Genomic DNA, 18,162 nt, shown 5'->3' on the forward strand with positions numbered 1-18,162 from the left:
AGATATGTTTTGCAGATATTTCAAGTCCGTCATGTTAAACTATGTCCACTGATCTCTGTCATCCTCTCTGTAGTCACATAAAGACATCTGAGTTTAAAGAGAAGGATTGTAACTAACGCTATATTCCAATGGTTTTGTCCAAGGCTGTGTTTCAAGCAAGAAGTGTGGTCAGGTGTCATGTGATAGCCAGGGAATGTAAACTCATGGGTAATATACTGTACAAATATAAATTGGTAGAGCAGAGATAATGGAAATGGTCAGAGACTGTCCAGACTGCACATTGAGTCTGGCTGGATGAGATCATTCAAGTAAATTAATTGATATCATATAATTCACATCATCTTTCTTCTGAGAATAACTCTGCTCATAAATTGCAATGATATAGTTTTTAATTTATTTATTTTAATATGAAAATGTGTATGATCATAAAATAAAATATTGGTTACTGGGTGTAATGATTAGCTACTCATGTTTTCAGTCAATGAACATAATTGTATCACCGCCTGAATGTGAGTAACTGACTGTAAACTCTGCACTGATAAGAAATGTCATTAAAACAAAATGCAAACGCCAACGTACAATGTGTTGTATACTATGCCATTTTCTCATTCATAATACATGTGGTAATATTCCAGTAAACATGTCAAAATCATAAAAGGCTTCTTGTAAATATGATATAATAACCTGGGAAACATGTTGTGAAATCATTAGTGGTGTGAGGGCTCCTCCTCTGGTGGCTTCATGTTACAACCGTTCAGTCACTGAAGGTTTTTGTTCACCTCGACTGATAGTTTTTGTCACTGTGTCACTGTGTGTATCTGGCACAGTAATACACAGCAGTGTCTTCAGGCTGTAGAATATGTCCATTTAGAGTCACTGTGTTGCTAGAAGAGTCTAAGATCATACTGGATTTGTTCTTCAGCGAAGCTTTGTAGTATCTGGTAGTGGTTTGCCCAACACTTTCATATCCAATCCACTCCATTACTTTCCCTGCAGGTTGTCTGATCCAAGACGACCAGTAGCTGCTAAGAGAATAAGAGACCTGACAGGTGATGGTCAGACGTTGACCTGGCTGCACAGTCACAGAGGCTGGCTGTGTCAACTGTCCACACCTCACACCTGGTAAAAGAGAAAAAAATATTTGTCATAAATGATTAAAAAAAATATAAGGACCAATGTTGAATATGACAAACCCAGAGAAACTCACAGGATCCAGCTGCCAACAGCAGCAGCAGAGCTACAGAAAACATGGTTGATGAGCTGTGAACTCCACTGACAGTCTGATCTCAAGTTTTTATAGCTGAGTAACAAGGAAGCTCACTGAGTTTGCATAGAATCAAACATGAAGCATCAGTGTTAATTAGGTGGTATTTACATGTGTATTAGTAATCCTTAAAAATTGGAGGAGTATTGACGTTTAGTTCAGTTTGCTGTTTATTGTGTTTGTAAGACAAACTTTACAATGACATTATTCATTCAACTATGTCCCATTCCATCACATCCTCGTGGACATGATATCTCAGTCACACTTCTTTGATTTGTTGCAAACATTCACTTCAACTCAAGAATGAAATGATTAGATTTTGGTACTGTAAGCTCTAAGCTCACAGATCATGGCGTTGGCCTTATGAATGTGATATCTCAGATATGTTTTGCAGATACTTATAGTCCATCATGTTAAATTGTGTGTCAACTGATCTCTGGCATCCTCTCTGTAGTCACATAAAGACATCTGAGTTTTAATTTTGTTTTAATTCCATGTTCATTTTGTGGACAATAAGTGATTTGGGAGATAATTTACAAAATAGATATCATTTCAAAGAAAAGACAGAATGCATGAGAGAAATTACACAAGTGGGAAACAATATGTGGTGAAATATCTGCAGGTTTTAATGTCAAGAAAGCTTTTTTTATTCATATTTGCCATAGATAATTTGAGACAGTATTCAAAATAAAACAAACTTGATGATGGACAGTCTCTCCAGGTGGGACAGCGGATGGAAAGAAGCTGCAACAGAGCAAACCTCATCATCAGTTTATAAATCTGTGAATACGATTTGGACTTTATTAGACTTTATTACTTGTGTTCAATAGGGCCTATTTTGAATGAAGTTTTCAAGTTTTGTCAAAATAAAATGTTATGTACATGGAAGCTATTTAAATCTCTGTTTAGAAATGCCCAATTAAAATATGACCAATTCCAACCTGACTGTGTGTAAGAGAATTATGCCATTTTCTTGAATCACCTGAAGAGAGTGTGAAGCTGATGAGGATGTAAGGTTTTGTTCCATTGGTGCAGCAGTAGAAAGATACGAGAAACTGTTGGGATACGTTCATTTTCCTAAGAGGAAATGATTTATTAACACAACTTCAGCGCACCATGTGTGTCTGTGTTTACAGACACTGCTTACACTTCAAGGTCAAGGTCAATCTGATCTCATGAAACAGCTTTCAGCCATTAATCAGCCTTAATACAGCACTTGTGACAACATTTCACACATTAAAGTTTTTTTTCTGACTATATTTACAGGGGTGTGAACTGAAAATGATCTCAGTAGCAGAGGAAGTAGGCTACCGTAATTACTACAAACGAGGGAACAATGTTTTAAATACTCATACTTATTTTTTGAATTCCACATAGATATCATTTAACAAAAATTCTTGAAATGTTTCTGTTGTTTGTGTTTTTAATGTTTTGGATTTAGTCTCCTCCTCTGGTGGCTTCATGTTACAACTGTTCAGTCACTGAGGGGTTTTTGTTCAGCTCTACTGATGGTTTGTGTCATTGTGACTCTCTGCAACCCAGTCGCCAGAAAGAAACGTTCACTATGGACTATTCTGCAAACTCCAGAAAAGTCCAGGATCAACGTTTCCGAGCGAAAATACGTTATACGCCAACATTACGTTGCCCATTCATTTAACGTGAGCCAATTGCTGCGTTCATTATCAACGTTTTCTACATGTGGCTGTACAACGTTATTTTTTCGCTGGAAAAACAACATTTTAGGATATATTTGGCATGGTTTTGATGACTTTTTTAGCGAGAAATGTGTGTTTTAGTTTCCAAATGTATGTTGAATTAATGCAAATAAGCTTCTGTTTGTAACATATTCTGCGAATTTGAAAATTGAAAACGTATATATTCAACATTACGAAGACGTCATGCTGCTGGTGCTGGAGGTCCCCGGAAGTGCGAATGAAATGGATATTCAGAAGAGAAAAAAATAGTTTTTTTAGCTATAACTTTGTAACCATTCAAGGCAGACGAGCTATGGGCTTATACTTTTTTCGTTTTGACGAAGATTTGTTCAGCTTGTAGTTGCTGTCGTGGTTGTTTTAAACGCTATTTTATGAATGTAATTTTTTTTTTTTTCATTATTTTGTGGTAGGCCAACGTTTGATGCATTATTTCAATCATAAACGTTATATTTATTCAGTTAATGTGTATTTCGTTTGTTAGTTATTACGAAGATTGCTCAGATTTCCATCGTTGCTATGGTTACAGTGAACGATCAGCTGATTTCATTGTGACTGACGTAGCTTCCGGCAAGTCCGTCATCGTCTCACCGACAGGCAGCCCCAGCCCCCGTTCAGGTAACGTAAACAAACAACATGGAAAATTGTGATAAAATAATTAACAGTTAAAGCTATTTTACCTCCAAAAACCAGCCAGTGTCGTCAACCACAAACAAAGTTTGACAGATGTGGTTGAACAAAGTTGTTAAACTGGCTGACTTTACTAGCTGCACTGTTTGATGTAGATTTTAATGATTAGGCTAACGTTAACATAGCTAGGCTAACATTAATGCTACATGCCAGCCCTCACTGTACTTTTCTCACTGTTTTACAGGTAACAGATAATACCTACAATGGCTACAGCTGAAGCTGAGTTCAATGAGATGCTCAGTAAAACGAAGAGCCTGACACAAAGGTAATTTAAATATCTTATTCCATGCATGGGGATCAGATATTATGATGCATTTGTGCAGGAAGTCTGTGTGGTTAACTGCATTACTTTGATTATATTGTGTTGTTTTTTTTAGGTCAAAAAAGAGGACAAAGGCATCAGACCTGCCACGATGGAGAAAACGTGATGATCATCTCTGTGTCCTTGAGGAGACCGGTGTGGAGATGCTTGATGAACAAGAGCCAGGATTTGGTATGTGATCGTGATAATTTGTGCATCATTATTCTTATTTTGGTAGAAAAACATCATGTTAGGATTTCTATGCGGATGTACCAGTCCAAGAAGCTTTCTGAAGTCTGTAGTAGTTGTAGTCGTAGGCCTGCACACCTCAACATCACCATAATACTTCATTTAGAATGTGATTTTCACAGGGCCTGATTTAAGCCACAGTACCACCTTAAATTAGCTCAGTGCAGCATCACACCGGTGCTCTTACCAATCATATTTCCAACACACGCAACATAACACCACCTGAGAACTCTCTCCTAAACTTCATATGGATGCTGGCAGAAAATGGAGTATGCCAGGGTGGGCTGGCTTATGCAATATTTACAGTTGCCACCTTTTAATTCTACATTATATAAGTGTATTTTCAATTATTCTGTCAACAGACTGGCAAAGTGTGTTTGAACACCGTTTTACTAGAGTTTTATGGAGTGGGTGATAAGCTCTTTCAAGGTGGACAAGCTGTGCGCAGAAAGAGGATGACACTTGTTGGAAATTCCCACGGGTCACGTGATTCCCGCGGGATGGGAGTCAAAGTTTTATTAATCCTGTGATTGGGACGGGACGGGAATAAAAATCAACGGGAGCGGGCAGGAGCGGAAACTCCATTAATAGATGATGATTTTCAGCCGTGTTAAACTACCAAAAGGACAGATGCGTCCATTTTTGCCGTCATCTTTCAGTGAGCCAAAACTATTTTGGCTTGCGTTAGTTAGTTAGTTAAATGGGGAGTGGGTGCAGGAGACACACAATAACAACAAAATGCAACATTTTTGCAACATGTTTGGGTTCATTCAACTGAGATGGACATAAATGGACATGTTGTGACCAATGTACTGTTTTTATTTTTTATTTTCTCCAGCTCTGAGGAAGGGGGCTACTTTGACGGGTGCTTCTCTGCAATGATGATGACTTCCAAATGAGGGCCAAGCATGTACAGTAAGTGTTTTTGTGTATTTTCCACATAGATTCTCATTGAACTTCTTGTACTACTTGAAAGTTTATTTTTAAAATAACATTAGAAACTGTTTGTCTTTGTATGCACCAGGAAAGGGCATCTGTGGTCGGTCTCAGCTGAATGCAGCAAAGGCGAGGACAACGAGGAGGAGTAGCTCCAGCCTTGATGAGCAGGTGTGTATCATATAAGAGTTATGCCATCATGGCATTATTCTTTATGCTCTAAATATGTATGTATATCCACACATCAGCTGACCCACACTATAGGCCCAGTTCCAATCCGCCCCATAAGACTCAGGCCCTGAACCCTCACTGACTAAAGTGACGTCAGATCTAAGACAGAGTGTGAGAGACTGTGAGGGTCCAGATGCTGTAAACATGACTGGAACAGCACTTACCCACTCTCACGACACGTTACCTTGACAACAAAATGTTGTTGACTCCGGTCATGAAATGATAATTCAATTTGCCTTGATGAGCAGGTGTGTATCATACAAGAGTTATGCCATCATGGCATTATTCTTTGTGCTCTAAATATGTACAGGCAAGTACCGTATAATAACATTCTTATTCTTGTTGATATACTGTAGTCCTCAACTATATTCTCCTAAATCTATGCAACCAACATGTTTCACTGTTTAAGCTGACACACTATACTCTTCTCTACAAGTCATTTTGCACTTCATCTATTCACAACCGTACTACACTTGAATAATTGATTAAGGTTTCACTAACTCACTTTCACAGACTAACAAAAACCCAGCAGTTGAATGAATCTATCTATTGGGCTCTTTTGGTTTTGTTTTGTTTGTTTGTTTTTTGAAAGAAGACAATAAGAGTTTAATTGCAATTTTACTTACTACTTTTTGTGTGACTGTTAATATATTTTCACCATCAGTACAACAATTACTGCTATTAATGCTGTATGCAATCCTACAGGGGAGAGATCTTCGCATATCCCATGTTCTCAAGTCCTCCAGTCTTCTGTATGGACGTAGTTGGCAAGTACTGGTCCTACATAAGTGAAGCCTGCCCAGAATACAGCCACCTGACCACCATGACGTCCTTGTTGTCTGTGCTTTATGCCAAGGCATATGGCATCAAGTGAGAGGTAACTGTAACTGTTTCAGCACAGCTGACTGACACTATACTCTTCTCTCCAAGTTATTTAGTACTTTATCTGTTAACAACTGTACTACACTTGAATGAAAATCAGTGTTGATCAAGGGTCAAGATCTTGTATACAGGGATGCACATGTACAGGCAGGTGTATATGCATTCACACACATCCATTATGTAGATAGCATCACTAACATTAAGAATTGCTCAAATTATTTTCTAAGTATTAATATTTGTATTCATGTCATTCATGGATGTCTCTATCAAAACAAGTGTTTTAGTCATTTCAGTAATTTAGCTTTTTGTGCTTTTATGCTAAACTTACAAACTTTCACTCATTTCCAGACTGTGATGTCCACATAAACCTGTAGAGCTTCCCTTATTCCAAGATTGTGGGGCAAAGGATTACCAAAGTAAGTTGTCCTTGTGGTGGTTGTTGTTTCTGTTGTTTTTAGTTGAATACTGTTTACTAGTGTGCAGATATTACAAGGGCTTCTACCAACACTTCTCATCTTTTCAGGGTTTTATGTAGGCTACATGAACCATTTAATATACACATTCACCATGCAGAGGAGAATTGGGCAAGTTGAGCATAGGAGCATCTAAGTTGAGTCCCCCCCCGACCCCCACCAGCTCCCACCTCCCCCTTTACTTCATATTCCACCTGTCCAGGTGGCAGGTGAACACAAACTGCAGTGACCTGCTGCTGAGCCACCAACTCACTGAGCTTTGGGGAGTTTTGTGATTACATTGCATCTTGGGAAGAATCCTTCATCTTTCTCTTTTAAAGTAATACATGGCTCACCATAAAAGCAGCTTGTTTTCAGCAGCGTACTTATTGTAATCATAATCCAGAATCCTGATTTAGTAATCAGGACAAGTAAAGACAAAATACATTCATTTAGGAGCGTCAAGTGAGCAGATGCCCCATATGTAGAGGCTACAGTCCTCACTGCAGGCGGCCCCGGTTCGAATCCCGCATCGGGCAGTCCTTTCCTGCATGTCATTCCCCCTCTCTCTCTCTCTCTCTCTCTCTCTCTCTCTCTCTCTCTCTCTCTCTCTCTCTCTCTCTCTCTCTCTCTCTCTCTCTCTCTCTCTCTCTCTCTCCCCATTTCCTGTCTCTCTCAACTGAACTAAAAAAAGGAAAAATATAAAAATACATTGATGTAGTGTATGGGGCAGGTGGCACAACGTACCCCACAGTTACCATATTGACTTTAATACTTCCCACAGCTAAAAAGTTTCAACTGATGCATACTACACATTTATAATCATCTCTTTTGGTCTAAACACAATTCTCATGAAACTTGTGATTGACAAAAATTCACTTTCGAGAGTAAAAATGTTTTTTCGGACATAGATGTCTAACCGTTTAACCCATGTGGTTCTTACGTCACAAATTCCATGAAATGATGCCTTCCTCGGTCCTCCTAAATATTTGGTCACATGCTCTATTTTTCTTAATGGTTCCCTAGCAACAAGGGGTGGCTCAGCTTGCCCTATGCTGCGTACCACAGTCTCCCCTACAGATTTACTGCAAACTTTCTATAATCACCATTTCACCACACACAGTTTAAAGTTAAGATCTTATGTTATAATAGCCTGACAAGCCAGACTATATCATTAAAATGTCTAGTCTGGCAACGACCGGTAGACCTCGGCTCAATCCAGGGGGCGGGATGAAGGCTGTCTTTCAAACTGCCTCTGCACGTAATGGGGTAGTGCTTGAGCGCTACGACTAATCAGAGCAAAGAGCAGGATGACGTTAGCCTGACAAGCCAATTAAAATGTATGTCGTCATGGCGTTAAGCCGCCCAACGACTCTCTAAACAGATAGAGCGCTGTGATTGGTCAACACAATATTTTTGCTGCCGCTAGGGTGCGTCTAGATTTCTAGGCTAATGTTATAATAGATATTATTATAGATTATTATTTCTGCTTATTTTTTGTATTAATTTTCAGTCATTTTGGTTATTGCTTGTTTTTCAGGGGTTTAAGGGAGGTGAAGGTGAAATGGCTGCCCTGCTCAAAGAGGTACAGTATGTATGTTGTGTCATCATAGATGCATTACCACAAATGCAACATCTCAAATTCTGTGCACAACTTTGCCATGAAGCGTAGCTGTATGAGAGGCTTCTGGGTTACAGGGTGAACATTCATGCTGGAGTAACAGATATAGTTCAGAACACTGTAGTTACCAATCAACATTGAATACAAGTAACACCATACAGTATTTCTAAAAGAAGTGTGTATGTCATGTTCAACATCATGTTTAATTCATGATTCATTGATACTAAAGCAACTGTTACTAAAAATAATTTCTCTTTTTTCCATTTCTTCTTTCTCGTAGCAACATGATGGAGAGATTCCTGGGTGCCACACAAACAGCTTAAAACAATGTACAATTATGTGGTTAATGATTATAGTTACATTGTTATGAATGATTGAGTGGCGGATCAGTTGATAGATTGGTTAGTTATGCTTATCCAATTGTACAGTTTTTGTGTGTTTTTGTCCTTTTAATCATTTTTTAAACGGTAGTCCATGAGTTCATCAGTTGTATACTGTATTCATGTTTGAAAATCTCTTCCCACAGATAACAAAATAAAAGTATCTGCATTCATCAACCCGAATGGAAAATATGCATGCCTGTTAATTGAAGAAATGTAGTACATTTGAAACACTATGTTCTCCAGAGTACAGTTTACCTTGTAGTATGTGTTAAATAAAGGTTGCCTTAGACTGTCATCTTTCAGATTTCGTTTTTATGAGCATTTGCATATAAGCCCATCTTGACAAGTCCATCAGTGGAAGAAGAGAAGACCAAGAAGGAAGGGCTGATCTCACTCAACCAACACGATTGACTGCTTCATGGCTAGAGGATATTTCAACAGTGATCCAACTTCCCAAACACAGCCACTGCAATACTGACAATAACTATAGACAAAAACAATGGTTTCTGTGTGTGTGTGTGTGTGTGTGTGTGTGTGTGTGTGTGTGTGTTTTGTACAAATGAAACAGCAATCACTAATACCTTTCACTAATGCCTTGGAGAAAAGGAAGGTGAGGAGACCATATGGCTTTCAGCCATTATAGAATAAGGTGTTATAACAGACTTATAACAGAATTATGTAATAATTTTTTATATACTTGGGGAGGAGGGGTATCCCATCCAACATACAGTGCACTTGTGATTGTAAGACTGTAACATATCCTAAATTTGGGGGAGGGGCTAACACAAATCAAAACTGCAGTATCAATTTGGTGTAGATTTATAAGAGAAATTTAGATTTATAGATAGATTTTTATCAGGGCAAGTGGGAAAATTGTATAGAATGATTGGTTAGGCTATTTAAAGTTTTGTTCTCTGCTGCTGACCTCCTTTCTCAGAGTCAGGGCATCCTAATTAGAGAGAGGACAGCTGGTCTTCCTTGTCTGACCTTTGTGTAGATGTAGATTATGAGGAAAATTAGTCTAAACTGGTAAACATTTTAAAGTCTAACAGTGTATAAGTCAGACACCAACATCTTGAACAATTTTTGGCCACTCACTACCCCTGAAAACATGTTTGACTGATTTCATCCAGTTAGGCTCATAGATAGGGCTAGGAACGTATATCTCAAAGGGTGATAGTTTTCAAGCAAGATGAAAATTAAACTTTGTCGTAGGACAACAATGAAGACATCGTTGGAAAGGTCTTGACCTAGGGAGTAACATGTGTCAGTATGAAAACTGAGGTCAGCTCTTGCTCCCCACAAGTGACCTTTGAACCTTGATCCTGACACACTTTTAAAGGCTTCTAGAGCAGCAACAAAATGTGCTACAGACAAGTTATACACATTTTTGGAAAGCTCTTGACCTCTACTATCAGGTCCAATGGCAAACCAGCAGGAAGGGGGTCAAGAATAGGGTCAAATATGGCACAAAACACATTTTCTCCCTTTTAACAGGAACACACATCAAATCTGACCAAACACATGTGCTCGGCACCCCAGAAAACCTATAAAAAGATTACAATGTTCCTGGTCTTAGACAAACATAATAGGGAAAACACATTAGAACTACAACCAACATGGCGGAGCGCACATACAGTCAACGTGTCACTATGGCAACATGTAGTTCTTGTATTGTTCTCCTGGGTTGGGGTTGGGGTTGTCACACTAGGGTTCAAAAAGCGTCTATTCGCTCATTCTTTAACAAAAAACGCATAACCATGACATATATGTTTATATCGTGAGAGATTGTATGTTATAAAATATAAAAATAGTAATGTATTAGTGCTAGTTTAGACGTGATTTCTGCCACGCTGTTTCGCGGTCTGAACGGGATGCGTTCAAAGGCAATAGGATTAGGCAACGTTTCAAAACGGAACACCCAAGCATCATTCCTCGACACATTTTTGTTGCTATAAAGTGAGAGTGTTGTTTGAAGACTGTGTTCATAAAATGTGGCTTAAAAAATATGCAACCAGATGGGTTAATAGCCAGTTTAGCTTACATTAGAGCATTGAGCTATTGAACGCAGCCCAAGGTGTCCAAGGCACACAACAGAGAGGTTACAAGAAGTTGTCAGAGAGGAGATTTACTATATCAATTTTATCAATAAAAGATGGCTACATCTATCCAATGCAATATGGTGAAAAACTCAAAAGATTGCAGATTTCAGTGTAGCCTATTGAAATGAAATTATTATATATATTGGAATATGGTGATAGAAAGAAAATTGTGTTTTAAATACTAACGTTTCTGTACATTTGCAGGGTCAAGAAGTGAAGGAATCAAGGTCATTTGATTTGAATTCATTTAATTGTCATTTTATAACACAGGGTGGTAAAAACAAAACTTAAAGAGTCATTTTCATACTACAGATAAAGAATACATACACAGATCATTACAACTAGAATAAAACATGGTTAAGTAAGACCATCTACACATATTTATACACACATACACATTTAGTGGTGGAAAATCTAACCACTTACGGCATTGCAAGTTTATCTGTATAGCCTGTTTTTACAAACACTTTGTCTCCAAGGTCATTACATAGCAACAACATCCTCTGCCCTTAGACCCTCACATCCACTGAGGAAAAACTTCAGAGAGAAAAAAACAGGAGAAACTTCAGGATGAGCAGCAGAGGGATCCCACACCCAGGACGGCCAGACGGGACATAGATGTTGGACATAGAGTATACAGGACATATACTGTAGTATACAGAGAAGAAAACAGTTCACAACAAGCAATAGGAAGTACTAACCTTTACAGTTTTGAGGAAAAACGTTTAATCTACTTTGTCGTTGACTACAACCCACAGTACTGTGGTGATGAAAAATGGTCACGAAATAAACAAAGCCCTATACACCTGGCCTGATCTGTTTCACAAGAATGTATTAATTTATCTCCTCCTTGTGGGTCTCTAGGCTTTGCCTTTGCCTGTGGAGATGCTGGTGTGTCTGGTGCAAAGAGAAGCTAAAGACTTTCATGAGCCCCTGTTGGTCACTTTTTGAGTCGGGTTTTAACTGTTTTAGTATCATGTTGTGCTCACTTACTGTAACTAACAACAATGTAGTCGGACTATTCCACTAAAATACCTGAAATACAATAGTCATGTAATGCTAAAATGTAGTGAAATGTAAATCATAACTCTATAACAATGTGTAACAGCCTAAAACAAACCTCCCTTACTCATGAGCTTAGTGATAATGGCAGCCCTGGAGAGGAAAGAGTTGCCCATTTCCTCCACCAACGTAGATCCAGCTCCATCCTGGTTGTCTGCTCCCCACTTTATCTGTAATTAAAGAACAGTGCACATCATTAGTCTGAGTCTGTGGAACATTCATCAGTTTGTTTGAGCGTTGTAATCCAGCACGCTCACTGGATTTGAAACTTTCCAATGATTGTCAGCATTATCATGCTGAGTTTCACTTTTAATAATGATAAACCATGTATTACCTTGTGTCTTATGGGTTGTAGAATTCAATACAATTATGTAAACATCATCAAATTATAGCTAATAAGAACTGTTAAATATCACTGTAATTGGATATGAAACGAATAATAAATAAAATGATATTGCACTTGATGCCATGTGCCTTGGGATAAAGCACAGACAACAAGGACTTCATGGCAGTCAGGTGGCTGCATTCTGGGCAGGCTTCACTTATTATAGTTGCGTACACCCTTAATAGCAGTAATTGTTGTTGTACTGATGGCAAACATATTAACAGTCACACAAAAAAGATGAAGCTAATATTGTAGTTTCAAAAAAAGAGCCCAATAGATAAATTCATTCAACTGGGTTTGTGTTAGTCTGTGAAAGTTAGACAGATTTTCATTCAAGTGTAGTACAGTTGTGAATAGATGAAGTGCAAAATAACTTGGAGAGAAGAGTATGGCCCAATTCCAATCCGAGCCCTTACGGACACACTGACTTAGGGTGCACTCACACTAGGCACACTAGACTAAAGTCCTGATTCTATTCCCAGTGTGAGTGCAAGTGTACCGTGCCTGAGCACGGTACACTTCCCTGGCCCGGCACGGTTGGTGAGGTGTGCACGGTACGCTTGGCCAGGAATGCGCACACGTAATGCGCCGCGGGCTCGTTCTCCACCTCGTGTCTGCAACCGCGTGTAAACAACAGTCACGATTGCGTCGCGCCATAAACATAGCTAGTTGACATCGCTTTGATTAAACTTCAAGATGTTACCATGACAACCGGTCAAACAATTAAAAAGCGCTGTTATTTCTGCAGTCAGAGCGCATCCGCCGTGTTGGTATATCAACGCGATGACGTATGTGTCGGAGGCAACCGTGCTTCAGCACGCTTGGGTTCGAGGAAGTGTGAGTGCGGGCCAGCGGGGGACAGGGGAGGGGGGGCATTCGGGCTTCAGCACGGTACGGATCAACTGGCCCTAGTGTGAGTGTGTCCTTAGAGGCGCATTCACGGGAATTCCGTGAGTGTGTGAGGGCTGTTCCGTTGTCAGATCATCAAGTCAGTGAGTCAGTGAATGAGCCCTTACTGCCCCCTTACCGTAAGTTAGCACCGATGCATGGTGATGCCGTTGGAACGCAAGTGTTCAAAAAAAAAGCAAAAAGCAAATAAACAAACGTAGTCAGAGAGAGCTCTGCCGCTCTCTTTATTGTTAATGGACAGGGGCAACAAAAAAATAAAAAAAGAAGTTTACCGTCAGTATTAACATGTGCAGTTTGCACACGTTAAAGCAGATATCAGCTTCACGGCCGTTTCGGCTAATGCTGCGTTCAAGGCAGGCTTTTGAAACCGTAAGTTACAGCTTCAAGTCACAACTACGACTTGGTAGCGTTCCAGGTAACCCGTAGCTCGTGTTTTTACCATCCTGTTGTCTGTGAAAGTTCCCTATAACGGCCACTCGTAACTTCCGACCCGTGAACTCGTACCAGATCGAACTGGTATGACTTCACAGGAAGGAAAAACACAAAGTACGAGTTTCTTTGAACGCACCATGAGTTAGCAGCCCCCGCCCTTGTCAGGCATCAATTGGTCCTCGTGCTACGTCACGTCTACTTCACGCGCATCCCTTGGCTGCACACACAGCCCTTCATGCCGTTCTCTCTCCTCATTGGATAACACTTGTATCCCACAAGGAAAATTTTCTCCTCGGGTTACAGCAGAGCAGAGTGACGGAGAGACTCGTGTTTAGGCTGAAATACTTCATGTAAGTGATTGCTGACGGAAAATAGGACTATTTAGGACTTATATTAACAAAAACATTCCACTGATATCTCCTTTAATACTGACGGTAGTAGTACTGCCGAGTATTGATGATGATTTGATCAGATCTGATCCAGGAACATTTTGTTTTGAGTCCGTCCCCCTCACACACTTTGTGCGTGTTGAAATTACAGTAAATTATCATTTCATGACCGGAGTCAACAACATTTTGTTGTCAAGGTAACGTGTCGTGAGAGTGGGTAAGTGCTGTTCCAGTCATGTTTACAGCATCTGGACCCTCACAGTCTCTCACACTCTGTCTTAGATCTGACGTCACTTTAGTCAGTGAGGGTTCAGGGCCTGAGTCTTATGGGGCGGATTGGAACTGGGCCTATAGTGTGGGTCAGCTGATGTGTGGATATACATACATATTTAGAGCATAAAGAATAATGCCATGATGGCATAACTCTTATATGATACACACCTGCTCATCAAGGCTGGAGCTACTCCTCCTCGTTGTCCTCGCCTTTGCTGCATTCAGCTGAGACCGACCACAGATGCCCTTTCCTGGTGCATACAAAGACAAACAGTTTCTAATGTTATTTTAAAAATAAACTTTCAAGTAGTACAAGAAGTTCAATGAGAATCTATGTGGAAAATACACAAAAACACTTACTGTACATGCTTGGCCCTCATTTGGAAGTCATCATCATTGCAGAGAAGCACCCGTCAAAGTAGCCCCCTTCCTCAGAGCTGGAGAAAATAAAAAATAAAAACAGTACATTGGTCACAACATGTCCATTTATGTCCATCTCAGTTGAATGAACCCAAACATGTTGCAAAAATGTTGCATTTTGTTGTTATTGTGTGTCTCCTGCACCCACTCCCCATTTAACTAACTAACTAACGCAAGCCAAAATAGTTTTGGCTCACTGAAAGATGACGGCAAAAATGGACGCATCTGTCCTTTTGGTAGTTTAACACGGCTGAAAATCATCATCTATTAATGGAGTTTCCGCTCCTGCCCGCTCCCGTTGATTTTTATTCCCGTCCCGTCCCAATCACAGGATTAATAAAACTTTGACTCCCATCCCGCGGGAATCACGTGACCCGTGGGAATTTCCAACAAGTGTCATCCTCTTTCTGCGCACAGCTTGTCCACCTTGAAAGAGCTTATCACCCACTCCATAAAACTCTAGTAAAACGGTGTTCAAACACACTTTGCCAGTCTGTTGACAGAATAATTGAAAATACACTTATATAATGTAGAATTAAAAGGTGGCAACTGTAAATATTGCATAAGCCAGCCCACCCTGGCATACTCCATTTTCTGCCAGCATCCATATGAAGTTTAGGAGAGAGTTCTCAGGTGGTGTTATGTTGCGTGTGTTGGAAATATGATTGGTAAGAGCACCGGTGTGATGCTGCACTGAGCTAATTTAAGGTGGTACTGTGGCTTAAATCAGGCCCTGTGAAAATCACATTCTAAATGAAGTATTATGGTGATGTTGAGGTGTGCAGGCCTACGACTACAACTACTACAGACTTCAGAAAGCTTCTTGGACTGGTACATCCGCATAGAAATCCTAACATGATGTTTTTCTACCAAAATAAGAATAATGATGCACAAATTATCACGATCACATACCAAATCCTGGCTCTTGTTCATCAAGCATCTCCACACCGGTCTCCTCAAGGACACAGAGATGATCATCACGTTTTCTCCATCGTGGCAGGTCTGATGCCTTTGTCCTCTTTTTTGACCTAAAAAAAACAACACAATATAATCAAAGTAATGCAGTTAACCACACAGACTTCCTGCACAAATGCATCATAATATCTGATCCCCATGCATGGAATAAGATATTTAAATTACCTTTGTGTCAGGCTCTTCGTTTTACTGAGCATCTCATTGAACTCAGCTTCAGCTGTAGCCATTGTAGGTATTATCTGTTACCTGTAAAACAGTGAGAAAAGTACAGTGAGGGCTGGCATGTAGCATTAATGTTAGCCTAGCTATGTTAACGTTAGCCTAATCATTAAAATCTACATCAAACAGTGCAGCTAGTAAAGTCAGCCAGTTTAACAACTTTGTTCAACCACATCTGTCAAACTTTGTTTGTGGTTGACGACACTGGCTGGTTTTTGGAGGTAAAATAGCTTTAACTGTTAATTATTTTATCACAATTTTCCATGTTGTTTGTTTACGTTACCTGAACGGGGGCTGGGGCTGCCTGTCGGTGAGACGATGACGGACTTGCCGGAAGCTACGTCAGTCACAATGAAATCAGCTGATCGTTCACTGTAACCATAGCAACGATGGAAATCTGAGCAATCTTCGTAATAACTAACAAACGAAATACACATTAACTGAATAAATATAACGTTTATGATTGAAATAATGCATCAAACGTTGGCCTACCACAAAATAATGAAAAAAAAAAAAATTACATTCATAAAATAGCGTTTAAAACAACCACGACAGCAACTACAAGCTGAACAAATCTTCGTCAAAACGAAAAAAGTATAAGCCCATAGCTCGTCTGCCTTGAATGGTTACAAAGTTATAGCTAAAAAAACTATTTTTTTCTCTTCTGAATATCCATTTCATTCGCACTTCCGGGGACCTCCAGCACCAGCAGCATGACGTCTTCGTAATGTTGAATATATACGTTTTCAATTTTCAAATTCGCAGAATATGTTACAAACAGAAGCTTATTTGCATTAATTCAACATACATTTGGAAACTAAAACACACATTTCTCGCTAAAAAAGTCATCAAAACCATGCCAAATATATCCTAAAATGTTGTTTTTCCAGCGAAAAAATAACGTTGTACAGCCACATGTAGAAAACGTTGATAATGAACGCAGCAATTGGCTCACGTTAAATGAATGGGCAACGTAATGTTGGCGTATAACGTATTTTCGCTCGGAAACGTTGATCCTGGACTTTTCTGGAGTTTGCAGAATAGTCCATAGTGAACGTTTCTTTCTGGCGACTGGGTTGCTCTCTGGCACAGTAATACACAGCAGTGTCTTCAGGCTGCACATTCTGTCCATTTAGAGTCACTGTGTTGCTGGAAGAGTCTAAGGCCCAATTCCAATCCGACCCCTCACAGACTCACTGACTTAGAGGCGCGTTCACGGGAAGTCCGTGAGTGTGTGAGGGCTGTTCCATTGTCAGATCATCAAGTCAGTGAGTCAGTGAATGAGCCCTTACTGCCCCCTTACCGTAAGTCAGCACCGATGCTGACTTTGGGTAGGGGAATTACCCACAGTTCATAGCGTTGTGAAGTCAAACCATAACACAGGGGATGCCGTCGGAACGCAAGTGTTAAAATAAAAAGAAATTAACACAAGTAGTCAGAGAGAGCTCCGCCAGTCTCTTTATTGTTAATGGACAGGAGCCAAAAAAAAGGAATAAATAAAAAGAAAAGAAGAAGTTTACTGTCAGTGTTAACGTGCAGTTTGTGATTATTGATGATGATTTGATCAGATCTGATCCAGGAACATTTTGTTTTGAGTCCGCCTCCCTCGCACACCTTGTGCGTATTGAAAGTACAGTAAATTTATCGGTCCAAGGGCGGAGTTAAAAACATTTTGTTGTCAAGGTAACGTGTCGTGAGAGTGGGTAAGTGCTGTTCCATTCATGTTTACAGCATCTGGACCCTCACAGACTCTCACACTCTGTCACTTACAGCTGACGTCACTTTAGTCAGTGAGGGTTCAGGGCCTGAGTCTTTAGGGGGCGGATTGGAATTGGGGGTAAGTCGATACTGAACTTGTTCTTTAGTGAATCTTTGTAGAATGAAGTGCTACTATATCTCATTCCAATCCACTCCAGTCCTTTCCCTGCAGGTTGTCTGATCCAAGCTGTGAAGTAGCTGCCAAGAGAATAAGAGACCTGACAGGTGATGGTCAGACGTTGACCTGGCTGCACAGTCACAGAGGCTGGCTGTGTCAACTGTTCACACCTCACACCTGTTTGAAAAAGAAAATCATTTTCATTAGGTTGTAAAGTAAAAGAAGAAATGTTGAGTCTGACGAACCCAGAGAGACTCACAGGATCCAGCTGCCAACAGCAGCAGCAGAGCTACAGAAAACATGGTTTATGGTGAAACTGATGAGCTGTGAACTCCACTGACAGTCTGATCTCAAGTTTTTATAGCTGAGGAACAAGGAAGCTCACTGAGTTTGCATAGA

The 18,162-nt window shown here is 39.9% G+C and overlaps 2 protein-coding genes across 3 annotated transcripts; one reads left to right on the plus strand and one right to left on the minus strand.

The window, feature by feature from the left end:
• The first annotated feature begins 3,504 nt into the window (after positions 1 to 3,504).
• On the plus strand, positions 3,505 to 8,717 carry LOC310989610 (uncharacterized protein). Of its 2 annotated transcripts, XR_014595550.1 has the most exons (9): positions 3,505 to 3,594; positions 3,851 to 3,931; positions 4,044 to 4,159; positions 5,055 to 5,131; positions 5,241 to 5,323; positions 6,089 to 6,260; positions 6,614 to 6,681; positions 8,258 to 8,302; positions 8,619 to 8,717. XR_014595550.1 is itself a non-coding variant. In XM_083976719.1 (8 exons), exons 2-5 carry the CDS (start codon positions 3,870 to 3,872, stop codon positions 6,173 to 6,175), a joined length of 348 nt encoding a protein of 115 aa, XP_083832845.1. In that variant the 5' UTR covers positions 3,505 to 3,594; positions 3,851 to 3,869; the 3' UTR covers positions 6,176 to 6,260; positions 6,614 to 6,681; positions 8,258 to 8,302; positions 8,619 to 8,717. The 2 variants fall into 2 exon arrangements, 1 of the variants encoding a protein (XP_083832845.1); XM_083976719.1 differs by lacking the exon at positions 5,055 to 5,131.
• A 3,215-nt stretch (positions 8,718 to 11,932) lies between these two features.
• LOC310990352 (uncharacterized protein) lies at positions 11,933 to 16,260 on the minus strand (the record flags this gene model as incomplete). Its single annotated transcript, XM_083977698.1, has 5 exons — positions 16,171 to 16,260; positions 15,834 to 15,914; positions 15,606 to 15,721; positions 14,442 to 14,524; positions 11,933 to 12,055 (listed from the first exon to the last, which is right to left on the minus strand). The coding sequence occupies exons 2-5, from the start codon at positions 15,893 to 15,895 to the stop codon at positions 11,933 to 11,935; spliced, it is 384 nt and encodes a 127-aa protein (XP_083833824.1). The 5' UTR covers positions 15,896 to 15,914; positions 16,171 to 16,260.
• Between the last annotated feature and the right edge of the window lie 1,902 nt (positions 16,261 to 18,162).

Source organism: Trachurus trachurus (genome assembly GCF_905171665.1).
Source record: "Trachurus trachurus genome assembly, chromosome: 8".
Lineage (NCBI taxonomy): Eukaryota > Metazoa > Chordata > Actinopteri > Carangiformes > Carangidae > Trachurus > Trachurus trachurus.